General features: G+C 42.1%; 1 protein-coding gene across 6 annotated transcripts in view; it reads right to left on the bottom strand.

Moving 5' to 3' along the window:
* Positions 1–15,247, bottom strand: part of MSANTD2 (Myb/SANT DNA binding domain containing 2) — a 29,465-nt gene extending 14,218 nt beyond the window's left edge. For 2 of the 6 annotated variants that reach the window (XM_019710484.2, XM_019710485.2), the window contains exon 1: positions 14,445–15,246. In XM_019710484.2, coding sequence (XP_019566043.1) covers positions 14,445–15,167 — 723 coding nt within the window. In that variant the 5' untranslated portion in view covers positions 15,168–15,246. Of the gene's footprint in view, positions 1–14,444 lie in introns of all 6 variants that reach the window. The other 4 variants (XM_019710481.2, XM_019710482.2, XM_074321613.1 and 1 more) reach the window with 3 other exon arrangements.
* Positions 15,248–16,879: the final 1,632 nt, after the last annotated feature.

Raw genomic sequence — 16,879 nt, 5'->3', positions numbered from 1 at the left:
ATATGTATATATATGTATGTATATACTTACAAGAAGCGGAGTACAGCATTAGGAATAGAGACAGTGAAAATGTAATGGCTCTGTGTGATGTCAGAGGGGTAGTGGATGGGGGAGGGGAGTTCACACAGTGTGAGGGATATAAATGATAAACGTCTAAGTATTGCTTTGTCTTGTGTACCTGAAACTGAAAAAAAAAAAAAAAGTATCTGTCATTCTTGTTATATTTTTCTTAGGGGGGAGGTGTCACCTGCCAAAGGGAGCTCTGCAGCTCTGTCCAAACTTTGTTATTTCTTATGCCTTACCACCTAAATAAATATTAAAAATATACAGTAGTTCTGTCAAAGGTGAAAAAGGAAAAAGACGAATTGTTTCCTGGGTTTTTGTAAGGTCCAACGGAAGGACCACCAGGAACCGAGATCTTACCTCTCTGAGCTCCGGGCTCCCTGGGCTGAATTCTACCAGCGTGTACTTCTTCCCAAACTGGCTACCAACGACTCACTTTTGTGTCTATAACTGGCCAGTACTGTCTTCATGAAGGAGAGATTTCTGCATAGAACTTATAAATAATGCAGCACATTTTGCTGCTCAATGCGTATCAAGTCCTCCCTTTTCTGGGACCCTCCATGCTAGCAGCTGAGGGTCTTGCCTCAAGGTGGACAATACTAATTGTGAAAAACAAACATCTTCCATGGCTCAAGGAACTATATTCACGTGGCGATAACGTTGTTACCACTACACCGGTGGGTAAATCACAGGTACTCATACAATAGCTCCTATTGGCGGCAGCACAGTGAAAGCCACGCCCAGCATGCGTGGTCCCGTTTCAGGGCTTCTCAGGGATACCAGAATCCTTCTACACATGGAATCCCCAAGTGCTTTTCTATTTAAAAGAAGACAGGTCAAAAAATTGGGCATCCTGAACTACTTAACTTCAGACATAAGCAGCAACAGGTGGTTAGTCATCAGACTGTCAGATAACAACACTGTTTGTCTCAAACTTCCTCCCCATAAAAGGGGGGAAAATCAGTTGTTTGGGGAAGAACTGCCTTGGGTTGAAGGTGATTTTTTCGGACCTCCTCCATCACCTCTTTTTCTCAGTACCTCATACCCTGGAGCACCACCTCAACCTGGTATTCGGATGATGTTAAAAATGTTAACTTTTATTAGTATGTGATAACTGAAAAAACGCATTCAAGAGAATTATCTAAAATGTCTAGGATAGCAGGGAAGAATCACTCATCTTTTAAGTCCTCCCATACAAACACCCTGCCTTACGTACTAACTGTTCCACAATCAACCATGTGTAAAAATGAAGAATTACACATGCACATGTGTACACACACACACAATTACAGAAAAAGTCACACAGTTTTATCGTTACAATTCTCTATTGCTTCCCAAACACAGAGGTACTTTCTTCTATTCATGATACTAATGTTTAAAAAGGAAATTGTGCAGAGAAGTTCCTGCCCCCACCCCAAACAGTAGGCTACTTTATTCCCTTCATATGATGACCATGTGATTCTCTCAGTTTTGTAGTTATTTTCTTACTAAAAACTACCATCTATAATGCAAAGATAACCTATAATAACAGATTTCTCCATTAAGTAAATTTTGTGTATTTGGTTGTGGGTAAAAAAAGAAATAATCTTGACACGGATAAAATCATCTAAAAAGTAAGGTTATTAGAAATCCTCCACCAAGATATCTGGATATAAGCATTAAGTGAAGATTCAGCCAACTGTTTTTTAAAAAGGGTAAATATTGAATTACTTCAAAAACTTTTTTTTTGCATGTACATGGTGTAAACTACAAATCATAAGTGCATGAAAGAATACATCTTCATATTCTGTCACATACCCTTCCTATGAAAAACCTGCAAATAATCATGTCTTAAGTTTATGCATCTATTCTTGGGCAACCTGAACTTTAGAAAGCTGTTAGAAAATAATTCAGGCAATCATAACACTTTTTGTAGCTCATTTGGTAGTATTTTTATATTTTATTCTCACCTTTATAAAGATTGCTAAAAGCAATGGTTGTATGAAAAAATGTCTGTATCTTCTACAGAAATCAAACATTTTCCCTATGTGGCTCAATGTCCCGTGTAATGAAGGTAAACTATAACTACCATTTTCTCAGTGCCTACTGCGTGCTGAGATTTGGTCTAAGCAGTCTACAATTATTATTCCTAATGTTTACAATAATGCTAAGAGAGGGTCCCAGAAAACAGCCTGAGGAGACGGCGTGCACTTTTACTAGTGAGACTGAGAGGGACAGGTGGGCAGAGGCGTCAGCCTATCCCAGAGCGAGGGACGGAACTTGGATGACCCTTCAGAGTTGTCCTGAATTGAAGCAAGGAGGCTGTACCTTTGCATTTCAGCACTGACCACTCAGTGGATTCAGGCTGCCACCTGAGAGGGAGCCTAACTTTGGGGGAGACAGCTTCCTTGGGCACAGAGAAGTGCCTGGGAAGAATCCAACTGGAAGCCATCACCAACCAGCGCTCCAGGCAGCTGGAGGGACGGGACTGACCCGTGTCTCATTCCTGGAGGTGGGGTCTAGGCAGTGTATCACACATGTGATGCATCCTTAATTTAACAGAAGAGATCTACGAGAAAGGTAACAACTTGTCCAAGGTCAGTATCAGAGTGTGTCTAATGTGAGTTAAGTCTTAGGTTTCAAAACTAGGACCAAAACTAGGACTTCTCTTTAGCAGCTGACATTGAAAAGTACGGAAAAATCACTGGATTTACCTTTTGCCAGTTGCTGGGAGTCATTTTTAATATACAGCTGAAGTAACAATATTTTCCAGGATTACTCCTATTCTCCCTGCATTGATTTCTTATTTTCTGATTCTAGTTTCAGCTTTCTTCACAGGCTATTTTTAGCTTTCCTTTTGGGTATATTTCATATTTTACCAAAAAAAATTTCACATTTTAGGTATATTTATTTCATCTCATCCCCATCATCTCTCAGGAGAAGAGTACCCAAACCATTTACACTAGGTTACAATGGCAGGCCTAGGGTAAGGGACATTCCCTGGCATCCTTTGTCAGCCACACCTTTACCTGCTTTTACTGTCAAAAAGTAACGCTATCCCTTTTATAATTCAAACTTACTTCCTTTAAGAGGAGTTGGTAGTCCAATAAATACCATCATTTATAAAAGACTTGAATGAATGACTGAATAAGTCTTCTATAATAAAAGTTTTATGTTTTAAATTCTTCCATGGGACTTCCAAATCAATGTTTCTCATTGCGTTTATAATCTTAGGACACCATGAATTAATCTGCAAGAATTTTTTAAAATTGTTTTCATTTCTATAAAAACCATGCATAAGCATAACGATGTCCCTCTGGGTGGGTGTTGCGATGTGATTTTGGTATTGCATTTATGACTGTTTATGATCACACTGTTGCCAAAATACTATTTCAGTTGTCAAAATTTAATCAAGGTAGGCCGATGATTCATAAGGGAGCATTATAACCAAGTGGTTAGGAACAGCGAGTCAGACTGCTTAGTCTAGCTTCCCCACTTGCTAGCTTTGTGACATTAGACAAATTAATCTCTTTGTGCTTCAACTTCTCCATCTGTAAGGCAGGGCTAATAATAGTACCTCATTCATGGATTTGTGTTAAATGAAAAATATAAGTAGTGCATTTAAAACAGTGTCGGCCTAATAACTTGCTCTCAGTAAATGTTAGCCATTATTATTACAAAATGACAGTCACACTATATGGAGATCAAGGTGCCTTATAAACAAAGGTTAGTTCAAGTAGAGAAAAATAGCAGCAAAGTTTTATTACAAAGTACATGGCAAAGAATCTTACTGTAGCAGTCAGTATCAGAATCTTGTTTTAAAAAGCAAATAAGTTTCAGCTAAGCTGTCCTCCAATATTAAAGGAATACTAGCTTGATTTTCTTTTATTAGGACTTAATGTGTTTTATAAAGCTGTTTTTGTATGCTAACATGTGAGATCTATAAAAGGCTTCTATATGTAGATTTAGGTTTGTTACATAATAAGTAACATTGTTATATACACATTTTTGCCCACACATTACTCAAGTTTCAGAAACACCTGGCTGTATCATCACAGCTTCTTCAACTTTTTGATCATACTTCTTTTACAGAAAAAAAGCCAAAACCATTTAATAATTTTCAATGGTTTATATGGCAGGAATAAGGTGCCTAAAATACTGACATATAAACGAAGGGAGAAAAACAGGAACCCAGAGTGAGGGTTCAGCCTTGTTCACTGGGCAACCTGTTCACAAGAAGCAGGAGACAGGCAAAACTCAGCATCAATCAAGCAAGAAGTCCCAGTGACCCATATATTTTCTTAGAGTTCGATATTACAAAAAGCATGCAGACTTCTCATCCAGTTTTTGGTATATGGAAATTTGGTGCATGGAGTTAAAACAGATTCACCATCACTTTTAAAAAAAATGTTTCATAGATATGTGGTTATGCTAAAGTTAAAATTTTTCTCTTTATTTTTCCTCTTAATTTTGTAATGTGGTTTATAATACTTAAGAAAAATAATTTACACTGCTCTAAAATTAGCACAACTCTGATCTCTCAAAGTCCACCTATGAACCTACAAGACAAGGAACATTACCTGCTTTTGCTGAATCTTTGGGACCCGGCACAGGCTGCTCATTATCTAATGAGTGAATGAATACTAATGTGGAATTTTGCTGCGTAGCGGGCCAACTGGACACATCATAATACAAAGGCATAATATGAAATGTAAATCATTCTTAATAAAGCAAAGGCAAATGAATTTCTATTTCTTGTGCATAATGAAAAGTAGAGAGCTCAAACTTTCTAAGGTCAATAAGGCTGATATCAAGGAATAACATATCCGAGAGGTTTTCTAATTGTGTTTATTGTTTTAAATTAATACATTTTAAATCCCATATTGTTTTCTACCAGAATGTAAGCTCTTTGAAGGCAGGGTTGTTTTGTTTGTTTTTACCCAGTTTTGTTCACTGATGTATTCCCAGCACCTAAATCAATGCTTGGCATGCAGAAGTGGCTTAATAAATTTTTGCTAAATGAATGAATGAATGAATGAATGAATGAATGAATGAATGAATGAAATGAACAAAAATTCCTTAAGATTTCATATGGTAGTTGAGAGATCAAATATAAGGTTGAGGTACTTTTTGACCAATTACACCCTTCTTTCTAAATCATAAACCAGCTCTTTCCACTTAGAGAAAAGTATTTACAAACTTAAAATAATAATAATAAAAGCAGTTTTTGGTAGATATAAACTTTATTCTGGTTTTATTAATATCAATTACAAACATAATCGAGTTATTCGGATAAATGAAGTAATATGAATGTAGATAGTAGAGAAACAATATTGTGAGTTTAAAAAATTCAGGCTATTACAACAAAGTAGTCTTACATAGGCTGATAAAATGCAACTAGAAAACATATCTAAATAAATAACTTCCATTCTACTGTATCAATTTATATTGAATGAAGTATTATTTGGTAGCTCAAAATATGTAATTTATGAATACAGCCAAGAACACATATGTAAAAATAAAATGATGGCTGTTATTCCTAAAATGTCTGAGAATAAACACAGGTTTGTATTTTCCTAAGGAATAACAACACATCCCACTAAGTGACAAGATAACACTCACTTGATTAGTGCCAAGAAAAAAATTTTTTTCCCATTGGCTCTCAAGGACTCGCTCAACTAAAAATAGGTAAGAATTATTATACAGATTTAAATACATGCCTGATTCCAATATGTAGACATTTTTCAATTATTCAGAACAATGCAGGGGGAGGAATACTCGGCATAGATTACAAACTCCAGGTAATTTGTAACATATGCATACGAGGCACAGATTCATTAAGCCTTCATTTTGAACACTGAATGAAGTTTTTGCAATGGCAAGTAGCAGGCAGAAGACATTGCATGAACCCCACAACAGAAATGAAATTAAAGAGTACCTAATAATCACGGCAATTCTAACAGCTGTTTAAAATCTAAAGCTCTTTATGATACTGGTCTTTGCATTTGAAACTTGAGAAGTTTTTTCTCCCATTTTTCAAAAACATTACACAGATATAACTTTCCAAAGGGGGGAAACCCTCAACCTGGCGATATGACCATATACTTCTGAGTGCCCTGTGACAATTAACATTTTAAATTTTAGATCTGAACGTTAGTTCTTACCCTATGGTAATGTTACAAAAGAGGAAAAACAGAAGGCAGGATAACCCCTTCTGAAGACTGGGGAGCAAATCAGAATGCAAAAGTCTGTCTGTATAGAGCAGGGGTGTCCAAACTGCGGCCCGCGGGGCAACTGCGGCCCGCAATCCATTTTTTATTGGCCCACAGCAAATTCCAAAAACATATTTCGTTTTCTTAAATAAACCAGGTGAGGCAATATGTACTTCACCTCGAGTGAGTGGCCCGGCTGTTTGTGTATTTTACCGCATATGGCCCTTGGTGAAAAACGTTGAAAAAAGTTTGGACACCCCTGGTATAGAGTATACATAAGAGGTAACAGAGGCAGGACTGTCCTAAAGTGGTGTTTTATTGGCTCTCACTGGGTCCTAGAACCAGCTCTAAAAACTTCAGCTATGAAGTAGTTTGATGATCCTTGAGGATACAACCAAGAATCCTCTGTAAGTTGGAAGAGCACTAACCAGTTGAGTTGTGTGACAGGTTAAGATCTAACATATCCTATAAATTAGAATTTTCAGACTCTCCAATCAGCTCCACTGATATTGATGTATCTGAAATCGATCCTCTTCTATTCATTTTCATTGCCACTGTTTTATCTCACCGTTTGTCTAGCTTACTGCAAGAAGCCTCTAAATGATCTCTGTGCTTCCTGTCTCACCCTTTCCAATTCATTTTCCACATTACAGCCAGTTTTAGAACCTCTTTAAGATTAACCCTGTCACTCCCCAGCTTACAATTCTTTGAAGATTAAGTGCAAACCCCTTAGCACACCATCTGACCTCCAGTTTATGTCTCCAGTCTCACTTCTCCCCACTTCCCATGTCCTTTCACCCTCTTCCTTCAAACCCTAGGCTCCAGCTACCCAGAACCACATAATATATAAGACATTTCACCAGAATAATACGGGACATGACTGGTTCCAAATTAATGGTATTTCTGGAGTTTTGATACCTTAAGTCTAAAAGAGCACAATGACAGAAGAAACTTGTTCTCACCTCATTATCTTCTAATTCTCTTTTATCCAACTGCAGGTTATGACCCATTAGTGGGTTGGGAAACCAATTTCAGTGGGCTGTGACCCTTGCTAAACACGGCAAGGGGGAGATGAAGAGACAATGTACAGGGGATCAAGAACCGTTCTGGTGAAGAAGACCCGGGGGGTGGTGAGAGGGTGGCGAGGGGGTCGGAGTTGAAAGGCGAGTACAGGTTAGAGGGGTTGGGTGCAGATAAGGGGTATCTGAGGATTGCGTTTGGGGGAGGGGGACTGGCTGAGCCTGCGGGCACAGTGCCCGCATGTAACAATGGGGAGGCGTTATGCCCACACCAGGTGTTGTCGTACATCGGTGGAACCGTGTCAAGCCAACCCAGAGTCTCCCTGATCTACCCCATGCCCTCCCGGAATGTGTCCCTGCGGCTGCAGGGCCTCCAGGAGAAAGACTCCGGGTCCTACAGCTGTACTGTGAATGTGCAAGACAGTCAAGGCGTGAGCAGGGGCCACAGCAGCAAAACTTTAGAACTCAATGTGCTGGGTAAGTGAGAAGCACACACTTTCCAACACCTCCCCACCCCCAGGGGAGGTCAGGCAGGTCTCTCCCCCAAATGGCTGAGTGTGAAGGTTGGAGGAGGGGCAAATGGAGTGACAGAGGGTATATGTGTGGGAGTTGGGGGGGTGTGTGTCTGTTGGTCTCTTGGGTGTGAGTTTTTAACCAGTGTCCCCTCCCCCAGTGCCACCAGCTCCTCCATCCTGCCACCTACTGGGAGCGCCCCATGTGGGGACCAACGTGACCCTGAGCTGCGAAGAGTAAGCCAGCTGCTCAATACCAGTGGGAGCGGCCACCCCCATCTGCCCAGGTTTTCTTTGCACCAGTTTTAGGTGCAGGACTTCCGGAGACAGCTGAGACTGTAGCTGGGGTCTGGGACGGTGAGAGGTACCAGAGGGACTGGGGTGAAAAGGGAAGACAATGCTGAAAGGTACCAGGGAGGAAGAGGAGGGGGTCGGGGAGGGCGTGGAGAAAGCCTGCCAGCTGCACCCACATGTTGGGTGCTTTCACTTGCTGTGTAACTATATTGCTAAAGAGGACATACGGCCTAGTGGTTCAGGAGCTAGATTACCTGTGTTCAAATAGAATAGAACATACCAGAGTGTACTGCATATAATTAAGTACAGTGTCATTATGTTGATTAAATAAGTTAATATTTGTAAAATATTTAGAACAGTGCACAGCACACAGTAAACGCTACTTAAGTGTGAGCTATAATCATTATTATTTTGTGATATTTGTTTCAGTTGTACATATACACTATGTGAGTACTAGGCCACAGAGTAAAATACATTTCTTCTTGCATGTTCAAAAAGATGCATTGCTTTGGTTTTTCCTTCTAGCATATAAATTTAAGAGGAAGATATATAATGGGTATTTGCACAATTGCAATTCAACACTATAAAAGTTACTTATCAAAACATGTAAATTACCTAGAATTGGTATGTCCACTACACTGTTAGCCCCAAATTGTCTGCTCTACCCTTTTGGATGCTTCTTTACGACACCACCACCCATTCATTTGTAGCTTCTAAATCAGACCTTCACCATGGTACTTTTTCTTTGATTGAAAGGCATGACTTTTTAAACAGCTGATCACTTACAAATTTTCTAGAACAACTTCATTATTTGGATATTTCCAGCTTTGGATTCTTGGACAAAATATATTTTACTGTCTTTACAGTTTGCATCATTTTAAGTTATGCTGCCCACCCCTGGGCTTTTTACCCCAAATGCCCATCTGTCTCTACTCCTTCCTGCCTAACTCAGCCCCATTTCACCTTCAGGACCCACCTCCTAACAACCTATTGCACACCCTGGCCGTGGGCGACTATAACACCGTGAGCTTAATGGCAACACAACACATAGGCCTTGCTCTCAATACTGTAACTGGTGCTTTAGTAGCCTGATTCCTCCACTGGAAGGTGGACGCCTTGATGGGAAGCGGTACACAGCTGTATATGTAGGGCCTACTGCAGGAGGCACTCAAACTATTTGTTGGTGAATGATAAAAAAGTATAGTTGTTATTTCAGACCTTAGTATTTATAGAAACCCTGAGACGAATCTGTCAATTGAGTGTGATTAAAGGGAATGGGAAGGATCTCCAAACCCTCTCCCAGCCACTTGGACTGTAGTCAAGAGTTAAGCTCCACACCTTTCCTGTTTCCTAAGGGCCGTGGAATTCAAGGGCTGCTCTAATCCAGTCAAGAAAATATTGAAAAGATGCTCAGAGGTCTAAAACAGTGGTCTTCAAATGGGGTGCCCATGTGCCTCCTTTAATAACTGATCAAGGAACCTTCAAACATAGGGATTCCTGTCACTCCCAGTCTTCTATGCATTTTTTAAGTGTGAAGCTTGGCCCCTCAATTTAGAATAACCAAAGCAATATAGGTTACAAATATTGTTTCTTTAAAACGTAAGTGGAATATTGTCTGATCATCAACATCTTCAAGATATATTTGATAAAACCTACAGATAAGACCATTGGGTGGATTTTTCAGATTCACAGTACGTTGTTCAGTAAATTTTACAGGCAAGCTTCATCTCGTTCACCTCACACTAGATTTAATATTTCCTTCATCCTGTTAACGTCCTGTAAACTTTCAAACATACGATGAAACCATTTTAATGTCAGATTAAGAATGTTCTAGAGAGTACATGGATTTCAAAACTCTTTTGGGAGTACATAAGCAAAAAAGTTTGAAGGCCATTATTCCCAAGCTGTTCTGGCCAATACAGTAGCCACTAGCCACATACGGCTACTTAAATTTAATTAAAATTACATAAAATTTTAAAAATCACTGTCACGGTCACACTAGCCACATTTCAAGTGCTCAACAGCCAGCCGTGGCTAGTGGTTACTGCACAGTGCCTGTTGGACAGGGCAGATACAGAAAACTCATATCATCACAGAAAGTTCCATTGGACGGCACTGTCCAGAGAACCAAGAATATGGGTTTGCCCCAGCCAGCTGAGGTGATAATACTTGATTCCTTGCAGCAAAAGTGCTTCCTCCCACAACAGTGGACCATTTTTCTTGACTTCTGTCAAGGTTCCTCCTATTCAGGAGTAAAGTGACAGGGATGGCAAGACAAAGGAACCTTGAGCTCCCCACAGAGGTTGAGTGGGTAGCCAAGGGAATCCTTTCATAATAGACAGAGTTCAACACTCTGACTGACAACTTGTCACCTACACTGCTCAATGCAGTAGCCACTAACAACACGTGGCTATTTAAACTAAATTAATTACAATGAAACTCAGAAGACTATTCAGTCACCATTTCAACAAGTGCTTGTTAAACCCCAAACCTCCCAAACTGAAAGCCTAAATACAGTGCTACCTCAGTTTTCGAACGTAATCCGTTCCAGAAGTCCGGTCAAGTTCTGAAATGTTCGAAAACAGCCGACAGCTGGGCCTCAGGATCTTGCGCTCAGCGGAAGCCGCGTGACATGTTCGACTTCCGAGGCGTGTTCGAAAACCGAAGCATTTACTTCGGGGTTTATGGCATTTGTAAACCGAAATGTTCGTCAATGGAGATGTTCAAAAACTGAGGTACCACTGTATAAGGGCATGGTTGGTAGCCTAAGTCTACAGTCATGCACAGCTCAGTGCTGGGGGTACAGTCTGCGAAAGGCGTTGCTAGGCAACCTCCTCAATGTGCAAACATCGGAGTGAGTGCACTTCCGCAAGCCTGGTACAGCCTACTACACACTGCAGCCTACGACAGCCTACTACTGCTAATCATATACATAGGCCATACAGTGTCGTATGTGGTCCACTGTGGACCAAAACATTGTCATGTGGTACATGACTGTATACTTTCAGGATACACAGCAAGCCCGTCAGATTCACAAGCAGACAAGCAAGCTGGAACACACAATCTTTCGGGACACAGTGGCATGGGAACAACAGAAACTGACTATGTAAAAACCGGAAGAAGGGGTGGCAGGTTAGCTCAGTTGGTTAGAGTGCGGTGCTCTTGACAACTATGTTGCTGGTTCGATCCCCACATGTGCCTCTGTGAGCTGCACCCTCCACAACTAGATTGAAACAACTACTTGGCTTGGAGCTGATGGGTCCTGGAAAAACACACTTAAATAAACAAGCGTTTTTGTTTTTGTTTTAAATACTAAACTCTATAAATATTTAAAAAACAATGGAAGGAACCAAATCTGAATCTTTCTTACGAACTATCTGAGTAGTATCCCATATTTCTTCGCAATCTTTCAACGATAACGCAAAAGGAAAGTCTTGTCTACAAACACCAGAGAAAAGTCTTCAGAGATGGGCAGAGTCCATTGCGATGATTACACAGGGACAAGGGGATCTTTTGGCTCCAAGTTATCTTTGCCCTATTGTTTCTCACAAATAATGACAAGGCTTAACAGCAAAAATAAAAGACCAAATATACTATACTGTGATTTGTCTGTTAAAGTACGAAATTTGCTTCAAGGATTATGACAATTACTGGTGAATAAATCTAAGCAATGTCCCTAAAAAATGAATCATTATGTTTGCTGGGCAGAAAACTCCCTACTACGTTTGAGTCCATTTGATGAGCACCAGCATTGAGCCAGCAAAGACAAGTGTTTTGGGTCATGCAATCACCTTGCATTTCACCTTCAGGCAGAACCAGGACACATCTGTTTCAAAGACATAAAACCCACACTCAAGAGGCAAATTTATGGAGAAAACCCAAAAATATGGGACTTGAGAATGAATTTTGCAGTGTATCAGATTAACTGACGGAAATGTGAATATATATAGCATGTGAATGCTTTCAGAAGTTAATGCTTTCATGAATTCTAAGTCTAGAGAGATCTTTCAACTACTACAGTGTGGACTGTAATGAGATCTCTCCCTCTTTTGAAGTCATCACACTTATTGTCTGCTTTGGTATGACAGTAAGTCATTTTAGTATATGACACTTAATCAAGTATACCATCCCACGGGTTGTCTTGTACAGCTTTTTAACTCTGATGTGTGTATATAGACTTTGACTGCCCTGAAGCTCTCAGATGGTATATTACAATTTCTATTCATCCTAACATCTAGCAGACAGCCTTGTACACAGTAAGTGCTCAAGTATTTGGTGAATGGCAATATAAAGAAAAGGCTTATACAAAAGGAGCAAAATCATGTAATGACTAGACAGAAAACCACCTATTTGTTTACCTGGCTCCAAAATTAGGTTGGAATTGTTAGCAGACAAATTTTCTTCTGGCAAACAAACAAAAAGCAACAAAGCATCAGAACCAAACAATAATCTGTGCAGAACAGTCTCAAACACATCCATTTTATCCAAATGACTGAACAAATATCAATAACAGGACATGTCAGACTTCAAAATGAAACTCTTTGCAGCAATAAACAAATGTTTATATCTGATTTTAAGTTAAAATCCTGTGCACTTAGAAAGATACATGTTCACTGGATAGTAAAAATTGTTACTTTGGTAGCAAACCCAAGAGCTATTAATTTCAATATTTAAAATGTTAATACTTCCATTGTACCGATAAGAGCAATGAGGCACAGTCCAGACAATGGAAGTGATGTGCTTTGAGGTTATTCAGGAAGGTGGTCAGGGTCTTAAGAGGCTGGAATAAGACTCAAGCTTTCTGACGCCTTCAGATGATGAGATGAAAGTTGTTACATCAACATATTGAAACTGTAACTAACAGAAAGTTTCATGAATAAAACTGAAGTTACTATATATCTCTTCCCTCCTTTTAAACTTAGAAGAAATTATTTACTGAGTTTTCATAATTTAATTTTGGTAGGTATTTCATGTACACTAGACCACAAATGGTGTTTCTTCCCTGTGAACCTCTGTTTCTATTTTGAAAAATCTAAAGCAAAAAGGATTACTGAATTTCTTTTTGCAAGTCTCATCAACACAAAAAAGTGAAAGAAATTTCTGAGTTATTTGTTCTAAATCGGCATCTTTGAAACTGGAACCTAAAGATTTGTTTTCAGGGGTGTGGGATTCTCAGAATTTTTTAAGGTTGTGCTTGTCTCTTCATTAATATAATCTGGATTTCCTGGATATCCATCTCATAATTGTGTAAGGCTATGATTTCAGTGATCACATTTGCTTCTATGCTTACGATTCCCAAGGAGTTTGGACAAAAAATGCCATCCTACCAGTAAAGAAGTACACAGATATTATGACTATGAACAACAAGTAGTTCAGGGAAAATGGCAGAAAGAATACTACCAGGATCTTTTAGCAGACACTACGGTAAAGGAACTCTCTTACTTAAAAAACACTTCCACATCATCTTACAATACAAATCTGAACGCCTAGATTAAAAATCAGTAGAAACAGCAAAACAATAATCTGGCTGGTGGTAAAATTTCTAACCCAAATTAAGCCTCTGTATTTAAACATTCAGGTACACAGGCTAGCCAGATGCACCCTGAAAGCTTTACTTGTCACCACATCCGGCACAATAACTAAAGCAGGGAAAAGCTGGCTTTCATGAAGGAGCTTAGTCAGAAACATACTTCAAGCCAATCAAACTCTGGAGGCATCGACACTCCAAATTCCAAACCAACTCTCAGCCAAGCTAACTCCATGATAACAATGCACTATCTGGCTGCAATCAAGCCTTTCCAATTCTCCAAAGCATCTCCAGTCTTACTTGTCCTTCACAGCTCAAGTTAGAAGCAAGACGACTGACACAAAAGCCAGTCGTCCGAAGGCGCTTTTTGCATGGCTCAGCCACTGCACTCGTTTGAAAATTCCTAAACTGGGGGCCCACTGCCCCCCCTCTGCTACCCTTCCTCAACCCCGCCCCGGGCCGTAAGCCTCTGCCTGGGCGCCCCTCTGCCTGGAACAAAGCGAGGCCGCGGCGGTGGGGCGAGAGGCGCCCGGGCTCGGGGACGCCCACGGCGCACACAAGGAGAAACCACCAACTTCAGAGCGCAGGAACGTCTTCCATTGGCAAGAAAGAGGGGCGGCGGCAGGCACGCCCAACTTCAAACTCAGGAAACCTACGGGCTGGCGGCCATCTGGAAAAAAACCTCCTTCCCAGGGAAAGAAGAAAAAAAGCGGAGAGATGCGAGTCGCCCTCCGGGCCCGGGAGGGAGCCCCGAGCTCGGACCGGCCCCGCCCCCGAGGCCCGCTCCCCGCCTCCTCTCTGCCTCGGGTTCGCAGCCCCGGGCCGGGCGGCCGGTTACCTTGATGCGTTCCCGGCACTGGGACGGGGTCCGCTCGTAGCCCAGCTCGGCCAGGGCCCGGGACACGCGCTCGTACATGGCCGGCCCGGGGGCCTTGCTGCCAAACACCGTGCCAGCTCCCTCCAGCTGCTGGTACCGCGCCTCCACCAGCCGCTCGTTGCCCCACACTGCGATGAGCGCGTTGGTCTCGGCCGGCGTCCACGACATGCCGCGGCAGGCGGCGGCGGGGGCCCCCCAGGACGAGGCGGCGCTGCGGCCCCCCAGCCCCAGCCCGAGACCCCCGGACGCCGCTGCCCCCGAGCCCGCCGCACTGCCTGGCCCGAGCGGGGAGGCGCCCCGAGGCGTGGAAGGATCGGACAGCGAAGGGTTCCCGTCGCTCAGGCCACCAGGAGAGGCCGGGGAGAGCACCTCCATCTTCGGGATTTTGAGCGGCGAGTTGGCGGGCCGCTCCGAGCCACAGGGCGCAGCCATCTTCCTAGCGGCGGCCACTGCACCGCCCGGAAGTGACGCGTCTGCGCTTCCGGCCGCCGCGGTCTCCGGGGTCGCCCTGGGGCCCGGCTGGCCGGTGGGCACGCGTCTCGGGGTACCTGCTGCGGGGCGCAAGCCAACCGCTCCCGGCGGCTTCTCTCCGCGCGCCCGCCCGCGCCGCCCGCTCCTCTCCCGGGGTGAGGGCCGCGGAGGGGGCGCGCCGGAGCCCGGTGCCGAGGAGAAGGGCGGGGGCATGAGGGTGCTGCTGCGCGGACGGAGCGGAGCCTCCCCACTTCCTCTTCAGTCTCAGCCCCCGCGAGGGAGGGCGCCGCGTGGGGCCGCGGTTAAGGGGGACTGGACCATTGCGCTCCTCTCCGCTTCGGCTCCACCGCCCCTTCCTCCAACCCGGCGCCGGGCGCAGGGCCGCGGTCCAGGTGGAGGCCGGGGAGCCTCGGAAGGTGTATCCTGGGAGATGCTCAGGCTGGAGGGCGAGCATCTCGAGGGGAGGTTTTAAAAAGCAGGTGACCTGTAGGTTTTCAAGAAACCCAAACGCATTAAATAACAGCAACTCTGCTTCCAATTATGATAGACTTTGCAGTCAGTCTGAGTGGGTGTGACCGTTTGTGAAAGAATTAGATGTCTTACTGCGTTTGTGCAGTTCGTTTATAGCTTTCGTATGTTCGAACTCCGGAGCCCAGCAGAAAAGTTAACTTTCCAATACCATTCTCCATTCTCCTTGATTTGGAAGTTGAATTGTTTGCCCACTGTTTTTCCTACTATTCAGTGTAAAGAGAGTAAAAAGATTTCGATTATGACAGCTCTTGTGACCAATGATAATTAGTGTATTAGTCAGTGTAGAACACGCCTTACCTCTTTCCTTAAAGTGCTGCAATTTAATGAACCAAATCCATTACGTAGCTGTAAGGTATTTCAATATTCTTGAAAGCCAAAAATCTAATTGTTTATCTTGGACCTTTAACTTAAAAACCTCAGCGGATTTTTTTTTTCAAATTTGCATAAGCTATGCAACACTTTTTAAAATAGCAAACATAGGTTAAAAAAAAATAGAACTGAAGTCAGCTACATTTTTAACTTAAGAGGGACCGAGAATGTCGTTGGAAAGCTAAAGGAATATGCAATAAGGATGAAGTAGAGATAATTATCTTCATATGTCATATTAAAATGCCTCCATAGTTTCCAAGCTACCAGTAAAAGAAACATAAAAAGAAGTTCCAGAATTTATACTATCTCTTCCTCTTTTTCTAAGAAAAAGATACAGTCTAGCACCTTGGTTAAGAATATGGGATTCTAGAGTCCGAATGCTGGGCTTCAAATTCCAGTTCTGCGATCTCAGCCAACTTAACCAAACTCTCAGTGCCTTCTTCTATAAGATGAGGATGACCTCACAGTGTTCTTGTGAGAATTGAGTTAATACAGGGAACTCCTTAGAATGGTGCCTAGTTGACAGTTAATGTTGTGTGAGCACTAGCTGTTATCTCACTTTGCCTGTACTCAAGTTCATAGAATCTTCCCTTTGTCACTTTCTCTCCACCACTGGTGTTCAATGTTCTAGTTTTCAGTTGACTTAAGAGCTGTAGTGGAATCTCAGATATCTATCAAAGTAAATTCACTCTTGTTCAGGCCAACAGTAAGTTTTTTAATGTCATGTTGTGTGCGTATGAAAGGGAGAATCATGCCAAAATCACATACTAAATCAGACTCCAAAGAGTTTTCTTTTTTAATTTATTTTCAATTACAGTTGACATTCAATATTATATAAGTTTCAGGTGTACAGCATAGTGGTTATACATTTAATTCACGAAGTGGTCCAAAGAGTTTTAAAATCACTGCTTATCCCACTCTCCTTTTCTCACAAGCCTAAAAAATTCCTCCTTTTATTGTTAATTCTGATGATTCTCAAATTAACCCTGACTGATCAGGAAGCCTTCCTAGATATATAAGTGGGT

This window comes from Rhinolophus sinicus, linkage group LG16 (genome assembly GCF_036562045.2).
Source record: "Rhinolophus sinicus isolate RSC01 linkage group LG16, ASM3656204v1, whole genome shotgun sequence".
Lineage (NCBI taxonomy): Eukaryota > Metazoa > Chordata > Mammalia > Chiroptera > Rhinolophidae > Rhinolophus > Rhinolophus sinicus.
The sequence above is the reverse complement of the archived record's forward strand: the minus strand, read 5'-3'. Positions and strand labels throughout refer to the sequence as shown.